Source organism: Varanus komodoensis, unplaced genomic scaffold, assembly GCF_004798865.1.
Source record: "Varanus komodoensis strain SLA01 unplaced genomic scaffold, ASM479886v1 scaffold19, whole genome shotgun sequence".
Classification (NCBI taxonomy): Eukaryota; Metazoa; Chordata; class Lepidosauria; order Squamata; family Varanidae; genus Varanus; species Varanus komodoensis.
The window spans coordinates 12,755,039-12,768,575 of record NW_025335550.1 but is presented as its reverse complement, the minus strand read 5'-3'; the positions used below and the strand labels follow the sequence as shown (position 1 = coordinate 12,768,575).

General features: G+C 67.2%; 1 protein-coding gene and 1 long non-coding RNA gene across 2 annotated transcripts; both read right to left on the bottom strand.

Moving 5' to 3' along the window:
• Positions 1 to 423: 423 nt before the first annotated feature.
• PKD1L3 (polycystin 1 like 3, transient receptor potential channel interacting) lies at positions 424 to 12,153 on the bottom strand. The gene is made up of 27 exons (XM_044428108.1): positions 12,127 to 12,153; positions 11,443 to 11,577; positions 11,120 to 11,284; positions 10,763 to 10,878; positions 10,530 to 10,656; positions 10,120 to 10,422; positions 9,747 to 9,957; positions 9,376 to 9,557; positions 9,050 to 9,280; positions 8,711 to 8,812; positions 8,314 to 8,492; positions 7,868 to 8,014; positions 7,066 to 7,262; positions 6,496 to 6,695; positions 5,835 to 6,003; positions 5,516 to 5,702; positions 4,759 to 5,041; positions 4,540 to 4,642; positions 4,302 to 4,445; positions 3,648 to 3,833; positions 3,190 to 3,505; positions 2,141 to 2,358; positions 1,907 to 2,031; positions 1,521 to 1,720; positions 1,176 to 1,386; positions 974 to 1,075; positions 424 to 787 (listed from the first exon to the last, which is right to left on the bottom strand). Exons 1-27 carry the CDS (start codon positions 12,151 to 12,153, stop codon positions 509 to 511), a joined length of 4,845 nt encoding a protein of 1,614 aa, XP_044284043.1. The 3' UTR covers positions 424 to 508.
• Positions 12,154 to 12,295: 142 nt separating this feature from the next.
• LOC123022156 lies at positions 12,296 to 12,935 on the bottom strand. Its single transcript, XR_006414475.1, has 3 exons — positions 12,840 to 12,935; positions 12,501 to 12,541; positions 12,296 to 12,368 (listed from the first exon to the last, which is right to left on the bottom strand). It is a non-coding gene; the product is annotated as an uncharacterized LOC123022156 (long non-coding RNA).
• Positions 12,936 to 13,537: the final 602 nt, after the last annotated feature.

Below are 13,537 nucleotides of genomic sequence, written 5' to 3'. Positions count from 1 at the left end.
AGGGTGAGGGACGCTGGGTGGGGGGGGGGGACTGCCCGTGCTCTCCCAGGGTCAGACCCCCCCCCCCCGCAGGCTTGAGGGCTTGCTGCGTCCAGAAGAAATTGCTATGTTTGTTCAGTTCCTCCCGGCAAATGTGTGGCAGGGGGCGGACAGGACTTCCCATCACCAGATGTCAGGGACAGCTTACGATCACCAACCCTGTGGCGTGTCAAGAAGAAACACGTTACACAAAAAATAGTGTGCAGAAAGTGACATTGTGGCACTGTTGCGTTGGAAAGGGTCAAGCCAGTGGCACTGCTGTGTCGGAAAGGGCTAAGCAGCCTCTCTCCACCCACAACTAGGAAGAGAGGGTGCAGCAACTTCCGTGCTTTAGTGGTGCGTAGAAGACGAAAGTCCTTGGCGGGAGGTGGGAGGGGTCAGTCCTGTGCCTCCAGAGCGGTTGCCGCCACCACTGTCGTTTGTCGCTCAACTCCCAACAAGGCTGAGATCTTGAGCCGAAGCAGCCGCATTACGGATTCCTCCTTGCGGGCCTGCATTGTGGGGGAGGGGCTTGTGAGTGGGGGCTGCGTGCAGAAGTGGCAGCTCCCTGCGAGAAGGGTCTCGTGCGGCTCTTGACTGGGGTCGAGCTGGGCCGGACCCCTCTGACGATACTTGCCTTGGCGGCCTTCATCTCCTGGCTAAAGATGGTCAGAAGGGCAGAGACGAACAAGTTGAGGATCACAAACACCATGGAGAAGACGCCGGTAACGATCAGCGCAGAGCCCAGCACCGGGTCCAAAGCAATGACCTGACCACGGGAGGCACAGAACATGGGCTGGCGGCTTCTGGGCACATGCACCACACTGTCCGATGCTGCATGCTGTGCACGCCACGTTTCTGTCAGCCAAGGGAGCGGGAACCCACAGCACACACTCCGAGTACGGAACAAGCAGCTCCACAACCCTCCTGAATCGCCTCTGGGGTGAGCACTGACCTCTTCGTAGTTGAAGATGCCAACCAGGAGCCCCACAATGGTCACTCCTGAGTCGAAGAAGGTCTTGTAGTCTGCGATGCTCCAGCCGAACATGAGGTTGCACTGATGGGTGGCCAGAGAGCAAACGTGGAGGTCAGGGCGCCTGCGGGGGAGCCCTCCCCATCCATCCGAGCTGGACTCCTCCCCAGCAGGCAGTGCTCACCCCACTGGCATAACCTGTGAGCAGCACCAGGAGCGCGACCAGGAGCCCCAGAGCCTTGTCCCAGCCTTTCCGCAGCGTCTCTGTGATGAGGCGCATCCTGGAATGCAACTGGAGGAGCTTCCACAGCTTGACGGTTGCCAGGGCGATCAGGAAGGCAATCAGGTACGTCAGAGCCGAGTCCACCTCCACGGTCTCTTGGAAGCTGATGAACCTGTTCAGGGGAAGGGGCTGCTAGGGGCTCTTCTGCTGCCGTGGGCCTGGGCGCAGCACTCGGGCCAGCCGCTGTGTCCCGAGGCTCAAACCTGGGCACAGCCAAGGGGGGCAGCCACGGAGGCCACGGCTCACCGGGTGCGGTCCTGGCGGTGCCGCCTCAGGAGGCCGTGTGCCAGAAGACTTCGCTTCACGTGGAGGCCAACCGCAGCCACGCTGATGAGGGTGACGCTGGCATCCAGCAGGCTCCCCTTGCTGCCGAAGTACCTCAGCTTCTGCCGCTTCACCTGCCGGCCCTGCAAGCCATGAGGCCCCCTAAGTGCTCCGTGAGGAGGCTCATGTTCAGATGCGAAGGAAGGCGTGGTGGCTCCGAGGAGGCCGCCTAGGCCAGCAGGAGCCTTCTCTGCTGCCACAAAACTGCCGTGGACTCCACCCCCCCCCCGCCATTGCTCAGCACAGGGCGCAATTTGTGCCACCTCCAGTCCAGCGGCCACGTCTTGTGGCGTGTGCTCCACCCTCACCTGCACCACAATGTAGTACAAGACAAAGAGGAGGAACGTGGTGTGGGCACAGGCCAACTGGACGAGGCCATCGCTGCTGGGATAAAGACGGAGTATCTGCAGCTCTGCTGTGCTGAGAAGAGCCCCTGCCGAGAGAAGCGGGGCCAATGAATGGAAAGGAAGGGGGTGGCAGTTTGGGGTGCAAGGTGTGCATCTCCCCCCCCCCACCTCAAGCAGCTGCCAGTCAGCCCCCACCTTCCCCACCATCTGGTCTAATCCGAGGCCTATGGTGGCCTCGTAGCGAAGGGCTGCCTCCGCCATCCCCCCAGTCCATCTTGCCTAGGCCATCGGTTTCTAGAATCAGGGTGATGACACAGAAGAGGTTGACGTTGGCGTTGTAGACGACAAACTCCACAAACACAGCTCGTGTGCTCCCATCTAGCCAGTGATTTTGCTCCAGATATTGCAGGACACTGGAAGAAAAGGTGCACTCAGCTCGTGCTTGGCTGGGACTGCTCTCCTGGCAGCTGGTCGCCCACATCTGACAATGAGGCTTCTGGGAGCAAGAGCCAACACCCTGCTGGCTGTGAGCAGGCTGCTGTGCAGGCCTGCCTTCTCGAGTTTGTTAGATCATCTCCATCCAAAGTTCTGGCCCTGCCTCAAACCTCCTGACACTGATCTCAGCTTGCAAAGTGTGAAAGGACTTCCAAAGCACTGCTTTCTCCCCTCTTGCCAACTTGGAGTCTGTGTCAGACCAAGTAACTGAATTCAGCCGAGAGGCAATGGCCACGTTCGCTCAGCAGAATGGAGAATGAAGCCATGGATGAACCCTGCTAGAAGTGCCGGACAAACCCCACCAAATCTGACCCAGTCCGGGGGCTAGTCTCAGGACCTTGGCAAGAGACTTTCTGTTGCTTGAGCAAGCTTCTCGGAGCAGAGAGAGAGCTGACAGATGAGATTGGCAAAGAATGCTTCAGGGTGTGCTGCCTCCAGGTCAGGAAGAGAAGCGAAACAAGCACAATGGCAGCCCAGGCTTGCTCAGAGAGGGAGCACGGGAATGTCCCACACGCAGGAGTCAGACACCGCTTGGGAGTGTGGCTTCCGCGTTCCTCAGTCCTGCGCCCACACTGCTCCCTTTAATAGCTTTGCCAGGCTAGAAACGGCAGGTTACCTTGTGGCTCGGCAGGGCCCATTGATGGGTGACTGAGATACGGGGGCCCACCTGTCCAGAAAGAGCAGCAGAAGCCTTTAAGGCCAGCTGTCTCTTCACCTGGCCACACCTGTGGCCCTCTTGGTCCATGTACCTGTTTGCATGGCTCGTGTTTGTGCCAAGGTCCGCTAGGTAACCGCTTCCGGGATAGAGAGCAAGCTTCCCCCAGATGGGGCGTTCTTTCAGGGCGCTCTCACTCTGATGCTCCCAAGGACTGTCCCCTGTTCTCCTGTCAGTGCCAGGAGATCCCCAGCGGGGAGCTGGACCGGCCACTTCCTCCAGTGAGCCCATGAGGTGCTTCTGTTGAAGCGCGAGCACAGCTGGCACTGGCTTCCATGGGGTTCCCCTGGCCCGGATCTGCCGTAGTCTCACGCTGCCCACCAGGAAAGAGTTTCCGTCCATGGCCAGTCCTGGCAAGGTGAGAAGAGAGGCTGTGCTGCTTTGCGGTGCAGAGAAAAGCCCTTTTGCGAAGTGAAGGGCCACGGGGGGGGGGGGGGGGGCGGATCCCTCACCTATCCCCGCAGAGCACACAGCAGCAGTGGCAGCCCTCACCCTGAGCATCGCTGTAGACACCGGGCAGCAGAGACTGCCTGGCCCAGCTGTAGAGCTGCTCCTGAGTGCGGACGTCCTTCAGCTTCGTGGCAAAGACCTTCCGGAGGGCATTGTTCAGACAGAACTCGTGGGGACCCCTCTCCCGGTAGCCAAGAACCATCAGCACAGCCAGGAACAGGAGCTGCACTGGGCCAGCAGAGGAAGAGGGGGCCGGGAGTAAGGGGTCTGTCTGATGGTGCTCTGTGGGGAAACTGGCAGGCAGGAGGGCCGAAGAGGCTGCTGATGGCTGGGCGGGGGGCACCCCGGAGAGGTGCAGCCAAATGCTGGGGCTGCCAAGGCGTGGCCCTACTGGCCAGGCCAGCCAAGGATGAAGGCAGGCCAGGGGGCGGCCCGAGGCCCAGCGAGCAGCCCCGGCGGTCCCTTGCAAAGCCAGCCTGGCCCTCCCCACACGCAGCTGCCGTCCTCTGGGACCCCACGGCCCGTCTGGTCCCGGCACTGAATGGTGATGCTGTCCAGGCCCCGTGCCCGCCCGTGCTGCCCCACTCAACGCGCATTCCCTCTGGGCCGCCCTCCTCACTCTGGGAACAGCACCATTGCCGGACCCGGTGAAAGTCACCACCCTGCCTCACCGGCACCTGGCCGGTCACTGCTCACCCACAATCTCCCGGAGCAGGAAGCACAGCTTCTCCTCCTGCTGGGCGCGCTCCTTCCACGGTGCACTGGGAGTCAGGGCCGGGGGCCTGTACAGGGGGCTGGAGCAGTCCCTCGAGCAAGGAGGTGCCCGGCCAGGGGCCCTCTCTGGGGGAGAAGAAGAGGGGCGCTAGACCCTTCTCTTGCACAGGGGAGACCGCAGCCGTGCGGCAGGAAGGGGCAGGTGTGAGACATCTATTACCCAGGAGGAGGCCCAGCTGCCGCTGCAGCTGCTGCTCCTGCCCTCCGTCTTGCCATGGCTCCCTCCTGCGAAGCAGCGCAGAAAGCGTCGTCAGGGCCAGCACCTGCGGGAGGAGAACCGCCGTGGGCCCAGGCCGTGTGACTTTGCTGTGCTGGCGGGAGGGGTGGCCGCCCAGGGGGGCTTGGCCAGGGCGGCTGTGGGGCCAGGAATGCTGCTCACCTTCAGCGGCTGCAGGAGCAGGATGTTCTGCAGGACCGACAGCAGCGTGGTGATGGCCCAGCGGGCGGCCTGCTCCTTGTCCATCTGGAGGCTGTACAGCCCCGTGAAGAAGGCTGTGGCCAGGCAGGTAGCCCCCAGGACCCCCCAGGAGACGAGGCCCCTCCGGCTGGGGCAGCGGTGTGAGGGGCGCGCTGGTTCCACCGCTGCGCCTTGGCCCGGGGTGCCGCTGGTCTGGGACCGAGGCCTGGCAAGGCAGGCTGTGTCGCGTCTCCGCAGGCAGCTCCTGGCAGAGGGGAGAGGAGGGCAGCGCCCAGCCTGCCTGACCCGCTCGCCGCAGCCTCCTCTAGGCCGGGGTGCCTCTGTGCCGCCTGTTCCCAGCCCAAGGGGCTTCAGGCAGGCATGGAGCCCAGTCTGAGCTGCGGACTGGGTGGCACGGCTGTCTCTGCTCCCCAGCTGCAGGCTGCCCACCCGGGCCGGAGCAGCCTGGGTACAGCCCCTTTTGCCCAGCCCGGGGGAGAATCCAGACAGGGCCTGAGGCCGTTTGCCACTCCCCCATCTGCTCCCCCTCTGTGCCTCCAGCGCTATTTGAATGGGAGAAGCTGCAGGCACCCAGTGGTGTCCGCAGCCCCAAGGGAAGGGCTGCAACGGAGTGGGGGAGTGGGGGGTAGCCCTGGACTCTAGGGCTTACAGGCCCTTTTCCCCGAAGCAGCTCGGTGGTCAAGCAGGCGCCTGGGGGCTGAGCGCCGTCTCCGAGTACCTGGGCTCCGCTCCGCAGGGCCAGGCTTGGTGCTGCTGCGCCAGGCGCTGCCAGAGTTGGCGCAGTTGCCCAGCAGCATGCAGGCAGTCGTAGGGGTCAGGCTGGCTGCTCCCGCCGAGAGTGCGGAGCTGCGCCTCCAGGTCGTTCACCACGTGGCAGAGATAGTGGAGGAGATGGCAGGATCCCTCTGGGGAAAGTCGCCGGCGGGTGTCGGTCTCATTCTTCTGGGACCTTCCCAGGCTCAGCTCCAGAAACCCGTGGGCTGCTGGACTGAGGTTCCATGGGTGGAGGGAAACAGCAAGTGACAGGCCCCGTTTACCTGGAGGGGGAACTTCCGAGTCCTCCAGATGCTGGAGATGGGAGTGGATGAGGCCACACAGGCCAGACACGAGCTCTGGCAGGCGTGTCGGAGTTCCGGGGAACCCACTCATGTCCCTGCACCGGCACAGCGGGTTCTTGTAGAGGAAGCCCAGTGTCTCAGTCAGCTCCTGCCAAGGAAGGAGGGAAGGAGCCAGACGAGCACCTGGCAAAGCAGCAGCTCCTGGAGGAGGAGGCTGTCCAGGCGGAGGCTGTCCAGGCTGTCCATGTTGCTCGGCTGCAGGCTTTGTCTGCAGGCACGGGGGGGGGGGGGGGGGCTGCAGGCCCACTGGGAGGGCCCTAAGCTGGAGAGTGGAGTGGGGTGGTCTGAAGGCAGTGCTAAAGCGAGGCAAGCTGGATGGGAGACATTTGTGACTTGCGTGAATTTGGAGCCAGGCTTGAGGCGAGGAGAACGTTGCCCAGGGGGCGGTGTGGGAAGAGCCGAGGCAGCGGCTGTGCCCCGACCTTTCCTCAAGTGCTGGGCCCACTGTCGCCACAGAGGGGCCGGCCGTGCCTGCCGGCAGTGCAGAGCCTGGGCTGCAGATCCTGCCCTGCCCTGCCCTGCCCGCCACCCCACACTCCCACAGGCCAAGCGGCAACGCACGCTGCCTCTGGGGACTCACCTGCTTGAGGTGGGCGAGGAGGGGGGTCTGCCTGGGGGGCACCACGGGCTGGGCGTCGTGGGTTCTCCTGGGAGGCGGCCCCGAGTCCGGGAGCTGGCCCAGCTGGAAGAGGCGGGTGATCAGCAGGTGCACGGGGAGGAGGAGGACGGCCGCTTCTGCGCTCACCACCAGCTGCTGCCAGGTCACTGCGAATGGCCCTGCTGGGGAGACCGCAGGTACTTCGGCCCGAGGGACGGGGGCAGGCGCAGGGGCGGGACGCCCGAGAAATGGCAGTTGCGACAGGGCCAGCCCGGGTTCCAGACTCCTGGTGACCCTCTTGCGTTGGGGAGCTGAGCCCACGTAAATACCCGCCTCCTTGCCTGCAGGCAGAGGTGCTATCGGAGACGGGCGAACTGGAGCCCAGGAGGCGGGCGGGAGGCACTCTGGGGTGAGCGTCTCCTTGGGCTCTGCTTTGGGGACTGGGGCAGCCCCTGCCCTGGCCTCCCCAGGTCCCCACCTCCATGGGAGGCGACACACAAATGAGCGGTGCTACGTGGGCTCCGGCCACCGCCAACTCCTCCTCCTCCTCACCTGGCTTGGGGCGGGACCCATCCTCTGGTGGTTCTTTCCAGAACATGATGCTGGTGAGCATGGAGCACAGCAGGAGGGCGAAGCAGCAAGAGAGCCGCTGTGCGCGGGTGAAGGGGCTCCAGGGTGAGCAGCTCCCCACGGACAGCCAGAGGTGCTCCTGCGTCAACTTCCCCACCAGCCCTTCCCAGAACAGGTGCCTGTGGGTGAGGGAGGGCGGGCGGGCGGGCACGTTGGAAAGGGGCGGCCATGCCTTGTCCTGATGCACGGGTGGAGCAGCTCCCCAGCTGGACCTCCCCTCCAAACGGAGTGGGGCTGGGCCTGTGTCTGCCTGCAAGCCGGAGCGCCTGGCTGCTCGTCACGCTCCCAGCTCAGGCAGCAGCCAGGATGGGTCCTGGGGTCCCTGGACAGGGCCTGCCTTGCTTGCAGAAGGTCCTTGCCAGAAGCCCTGTGGGGAGAGCTGCTACTGCCCACCCAGGCCGACAGGCCGGGCCCGATGGACCAAAGGCCCAGCCAGGAGGCCTGGCTGGTGCTGCTGTGGCAGGCCTTTCGGGTGCGGGCAGAGGCACTCTCCCTTCCCTCCAGGGGTTGCAAGCATGCTGGAGTCACTCTGGAGAAGAGCCGGGCCTGCAGCCCGACCCCTCCTGCCCGTCTCATCCATGCTCAGCGCTCCCCGGCTCAAGAGAAGCACTGCTGCCTGCTCCATCCTCCATTCAGGCAGCACCATTGGGCCGTGGGCCCCAGGCCAGGGCAGTGGGCGGTGCGCCTGGGAAGCTCCATCCCACCAGAAGACCTCCCCACTCACCTAAAGGACAGCAGCTCCCTCTCCGAAGCAGCCACAAACACCCCGTCCAGCTGCCCGTCGCCCAGCTCAACAGCCAGCCAGCGCCCAGCGAGGAAATGCCACTTCTTCCCGGCTTGAAGGTCGCTGATAACGAGCCGGCGCACAAACCTGCATGTGGCCCAAGTCAGACCCGGCCCCGCCATGTCGCACACTGCAGCAGCCGCAGCCCCGGGAGCCCCTTGCAGGTCTGCAGCCTCCGGCAGCCGCTCTCCCCATGTCCTGAGCTGTCAGCGCAGGCGACTGGGAAGCTCAGATGCGCCATCCGACAGCACGGCCAGCCAGGGGCTGCGCCGCCCACATGCCCTCCCCAGGCCTCTGCCACCCCGGAGGCCTCCTGCCTGTGGGGGCTCTGCCCCAGTGGGCCCCCCAGCCCCTGGCCCCAAAACCCAGCAGAACCGTGGACATACCAGCTGGGGCTGGGCCCCGTGTTGCTGTGCCAGAGCCGGACGGCATGCAGCTCCCCCAGGGGCGTCCACGTGGCCAAGAGGAAGGCATCCATCCCGCCCCTCTCCAGGCAGGGGGGCTCTGGGTGCCGCAGCAGGTGGGCTTCACTGCGGCCCTCCGCCCCGTAGATGGTCAGGGTGACCTTCAGCCAGGGCGGGGCAGCAGTCAGGGGAGCGCCGGGAGGGGAGGGGCCTCCCAGGCCATGCCCCCCCGCTCCTTCCTTGCCAGGAGGAGGAGCCCCCCCCCCCCCGCAGTCAGGCAAATCCCACGGGCTGCTCTGCTCGGGGCTGCGAGGCCCAGCCTCGTTCAGCCTGAGGTCTGAGGGAGGCCAGCAGGGCTGGCTGGGGCGTGCTCCCCTACCTTCGCAGACGTGCCCGCCCCTCGACGGTGGCCTGTGAACACCTGGACCAGGTAGAGGTAGCTGGCCCCGGCTGCGTTATCCGCCAGGGCGGTGACCTTCACCTGGGGCAGGAGAGCAGCAGGGCTGAGGCACGGCCCTGGGACTCCGCAGGGCCGGCCGCTCCAAGGCCGCCTTCCCCACTCACCTGGAGAAACGCTGCAGCAGCCTCTGCGCCCCCCGACCTCGTTCCGGGATGCGGCGCATGGGAGGAGCCCAGTGGGTGTTCCCCCAGCCGGATATGCGGTGGCCCCGCTGCGGGCCCAGGGCAGAGCCACGCGTGTCCCACCGCCCCGGCTCACCTTCCCCGCATCGGCCTTCTGTCTCTGGCGGACCCAAAGGAGGGCCACTCCGTAGCCCAGCAGAAGGCTGCCGAGCAGGGCCACCCCCGCCGGGTTCTGGCCCACCCTGCGGAGGAGCTGGCCCGTGCACTGCAGGCAGATCCGGTGCGGCAGGACCAGCACGACACGGCCGAAGAAGGAGAGGTGGCTGCAGAGGCACTGGATGCTGCCCGGCGTGCTGCGGGGGCCGACCTGGGGAGAGGGACCTGTTTCTGCCACCCAGAGAGAGCTGGCAGGCCCCGGGGGGGCTCCCCCATGCCCCCTGCCCGCCCCCTGGCTCGGCGTACCCGACAGCCGTTGCTTCTCCAGGCCCGCGGGCGGACGGCCCAGTAGTAGCATCCGGCGCTGACGAGGCTGCTGGAGAGGTTCCAGGAGCTCCGCGGGGGATGGGCCACCTCTGCAGAAATGTGGAACGTGCCCACGCCATGGCGCAGCTCCTCCGCGGGGATGACCCAGACATAGGCACCCTCTGGAACGGGAGCGAGCGTGGGCAGGAGGGGGAGCGGCGCCCCCAGGTGGGACCCCCCGTGCTCTGTCCTCGCCCTCCCCGCACGGCTCCGGAAACCGTCCCCTCCCCTCTGTATCCCCCCTGGGCCAAGGATGACCCCAACGGCCCGTCAGTGGGGCCTCGAAGCGCCCAGTGTCCCCCCGAACTCACCCTCTTGCCGTGGCCCCCTGGGCAGGGTTGTGTTGAGCAGGGCCGCTGGCCCATCGCCCAGGCGCAGGAGGAGCTGCACGGGGACGCTGGGCCTCATGGAGAGCAGCAGGGCCTGCCCCGTCCCCATCGACGGCACCTCCGCCTCCAGGCTGAAGTGCGTGGCGCCCCCAGACAGGTGGGCGGGTTCTCCGGCCTCACCACCCAGCCGGACCTGGAAGCAGGTGCAGCACTTCAACCGGGCACAGCTCACTGTTCCCCACCCCCATGTGCATGGCGACCCTTTGCCCTACTCGCCCCACAAGCAGCACTCCCCCCGCCACTCTGGAGTCCCGCACTGAGCGGCAGAGATGGCCAGCCTGGCGTGGTGTCCTGCCTCTGGGGCTGCGCCGTCCTGGCCAAGCAGCGCCAGGTGCTGGCCGGGCAGGCGGGGTCCTCGCCGTGTTTGCTGCCCGGCTTTGGAGGAGGGTTGGGATTGGCTGGCAGGGAGCAGGAGGGGGCCGTGCTTGAGCACCCCCTTGCCGGACTTGCGGGGCGAGGGCGCCACTCCCACCTCGATCTCCTCTGCCAGGCCCTGGATCCGGAGGGGCTCCCTGCTGGCGACCAATGAGACGCTCGCCACACTCCCCACCGCCGTCCCGTCCAGGTGCCTGAACGGGTTGAGCGCAAAGGAGGCCACCTGGGCACAGAAAGAGCAGCTGTGGGCGCTGGCCCAGCCCCACGGGCCACAGTCGCCCCAGCCACAGGGCTGCCTCGGGCCGGGCCGCGGTGAGGGCTAACACTCACCTGGACTTGCAGGTGGCGGTGCGGCCGCAGGAGGGGCACCAGAGTGGTGACGGACGGGAACGTGACCCTCACGGGCCACGGCCGCGGCAGGTGAAAGGAGCGGCCAGGCAGGGAGGCAGCTGGGCAGCTGTGAGCACGGGAGGACAGCTATTCGGGCCGGCCAGGTGGCCGGTGGCCCAGCCCCCTCCTCCTCCCCAGGGCTGCGTGGGGTACGGGAGAGGGGCAGCTGGCACCTGCTGACGGTGGTGCTGAGCACGGGGGAGTCCGCGGCTGCAGAGGGGCGGCCCAGCAGCAGGCCGGTCTGGATCAGAGGCAGGGCCCCCAGCGCCGCTTCCAGGGCGCCTTCTCCCTGAAAAAGGCCACCAGGTGTGGGGAGAGCTGCCACGGGCAGGCAGAGCCCGAGCATGCGCCCGGCAGCTCTTGCCCGGCCCCAGGACTCGGCGGCCACCCAGAGGCAGGCAGGGCGCCTCCCCACACCGCCAACAAGGATGTGGGGCAGGAAGGACTGCCGCAGCCCAGCGCAGAAGCGGCCAGCCCCCCCGCCGCCCGCCCAAGCTGCCAGAGGGGGAGGGGGCCCCCAGCGCACACACCTGCCACTGGCCCTGGCTGCCGTCCCTGGGCTCAAGGAGGTTTCCCAGGGCCTGGAAGAGGGCCTCGGCGGCCGCAGAGGGGTCCAGCCCGGAGATGTTGCTGGGAGCAGGGGGCTCCTTCGGCAGCTGTGAGCTCAGGCGCAGGAGGGCCTGAGCGGCGAGGGCCTGTGGGCAAGGGGTGCGGCTGGGTGGGTGTGCGGGGCAGGGGCCTGGGTCCCTGAGGGCAGCCTGGCACCACCTGGCAGCCGCTGGCTGGGAGCAGGCCAGAGGTGGCTCCAGGGACCCGCCAGCCCTGCCCTCCCCGCTGCCCAGAATGCCCGGACCTGGGCTGCACTTGAGAGCCGGGCTGGAGCGCTCGTCACTCGCTGCAGGTCCCGGGCTGCCCTCTCGAGCGCCAGCCGCCAGCCCGCTGACGGCCCCACAGCCCGGCCGAACCGGTCCAGCAGCTCCTCCAGCGCCTGTCAAGGAAGGGCAGTGGGGAAGAGGAAGCCCCCCAAGCAGAAGCCCGGCCCGGGGAGCCCAGCAGCGCCTTCCTCTCACACAGGAGGCGGCAAAAAGGGCCCCAGCCGGGCGGGAGCGCCCAGCCCCCACCTGCCCAGAGCCGCCCCCGCGCCTTCCGGATGGGGCAACCTGCCCCCGAGCCGCTGTCGCCTCCTCTCTGGTGGCCGCCAGCACGCGGGGTGGGGGGCGCAAGCCCAGCTGGCTGCAAGGGGCCCGCTCCCACCTCCTTCCCGGCTGTGCAGCACGGCCCCTTCCCTCCGCGGACACGCTGCACGCGGGCGGCACACTGCCGCTGGGAGGGCCGCCAGGAGAGCTGGCCGCCGTGAGCGCGGAAGCCCCCCACCTGCGCGGCAGCGCCTGCAGGCTCCTCAGCGAAGGCCCCCGGGGCGGGGGCTGGTGGGTGGCTGCCTGCGCTGCCCAGGGTGGCCTCCCCGGCAGGAGGAAGCCCGGGGGCCAGCGCTTCCGAGCCGAGAGCTGCCTGGCCCTGGAGACCGGCGGCCGGTTGCGCCTTGCCCAGAGGGCTCGTGCCACATGCTGGACGGGGAGTGTTCGCTGGAGTCGGGGCAGCGGTCACTGGGGGGGTGGGATGCCGCCGGGAGCTGCCGGTGCCTGGCGGGGCGCTGGGTTGAGGCCGGGCCGGGCCAGGCCACGGGAGGCCCTGCAAGATGTGCGCGTCCTCTCTGGGGGTGCTGGTCGCTGCCGTGCCTCTTGGCCTCCTGCTGCACGCGAACCATGGGCAGGCCGGCGGCTGGGAAAGAGGCCACGGCGAGGGTCACCGGCCTGGCTCTGCCGCCACACTGCTGCTCCTGTCCCCCAGAGCAGCCACAGCGGCCAGGGATGGCGGAGGCCGGGCAGGGCCCCTGGCACGCTTGCGACTCACCTGCCGGGGAGTGGAGAGATCCCGGTATGCACGGCGGAGGCCTGCGGCAACAGCAGCAGAGAGCAAAGGCAGGGGAGAGGGTGAACTCAGAGGCCCCTGGGCTCCTTGGAAGAACCCGCCTCTGCCCACCCAGCCTCCACAGGGCGAAGCACACGCCTCGAGGGGGGGCGCCTCCCCTTCATGCGGGCTGCCGGCTTGCCCCTTCAAGCAGAGGCCCTCTGCTGCACATGGCTGGTCCCGAGGCTCGCCAGACCTTCCCGATGTGTTTGCAGGTGGAGGAAGAGAGTGGCGCCCCACAGGTGCTGCTGGAACACGAGGATTCGGGGGGGGGGCACTCACCGGACTGGCAGATGAAGAAGAGCTGCTCCACACAAGCCTCCCTCCCGGCCCAGAACTGGCCCCCAACGCGGATGATGCTGGCACAGCCCGCAAAGGGCCCTGCAGGAAGGACGGAAACCGCCACTGTCCCCAGTTGCTGGGCTCAGTTTCCTTTTCCTGGAAAAGCCCCATGCCTCACTGGGGTCTCCCCTCTCTGGGAGAGACCATGGGATCCTCCTGCCAAAGCCCCTCCGCAGGCCACAAAGGCCCCTCAGAGGCCCTTGTGAGGCAGCTGGCAGCCGACAGTCAGGCGATGCTCAGAGACGCTTCTGCCCCCACTGCGCAAGCGGCGGCAGCAGCAACCCCGGAGGAGGGGTGGCATCCTGGGCCCGTGCACGCTCCTGGAGGGCGTGAGAGGAGAGCCACTTCCTAGGCCCCCAGGACCCTTGACCCGCTGCTGGCAGCCCTGGCATGGGCAGAGCCTCCCCCTCACCCTGGCTGAGGTCCCGGCGGCCAGACAGCGACCGCCGCTTCCCCTGGCGGGCCATTTCCAGCCAGCCGCTGACCCAGCTCTTGCCCTCTTCGTCCAGCTGGCTCCGCAGGGCCCCCCGGGTATGCCGGCCCCAGGAGCGGAACAGCTGGGCCTGGCGTGCCAAGCACCAGGACCGCGCAGCCGGGAAGGACAGCGGCAGCTGGAACAGCTTGTGGCAGGCCTCCTT

Excerpts from the sequence above, each read along its gene's own strand:
- PKD1L3 (XM_044428108.1), bottom strand. The coding sequence starts at position 12,153 with ATGTGGCACGAGCCCTCTGGGCAAGGC. Across the intron at positions 8,813-9,049 it reads AGAAGGCCGATGCGGGGAAG|GTGAAGGTCACCGCCCTGGC; the intron begins GTGAGCCGGGGC and ends CTCCTGCCCCAG. Across the intron at positions 1,076-1,175 it reads TCACAGGTTATGCCAGTGGG|TGCAACCTCATGTTCGGCTG; the intron begins GTGAGCACTGCC and ends GCCACCCATCAG.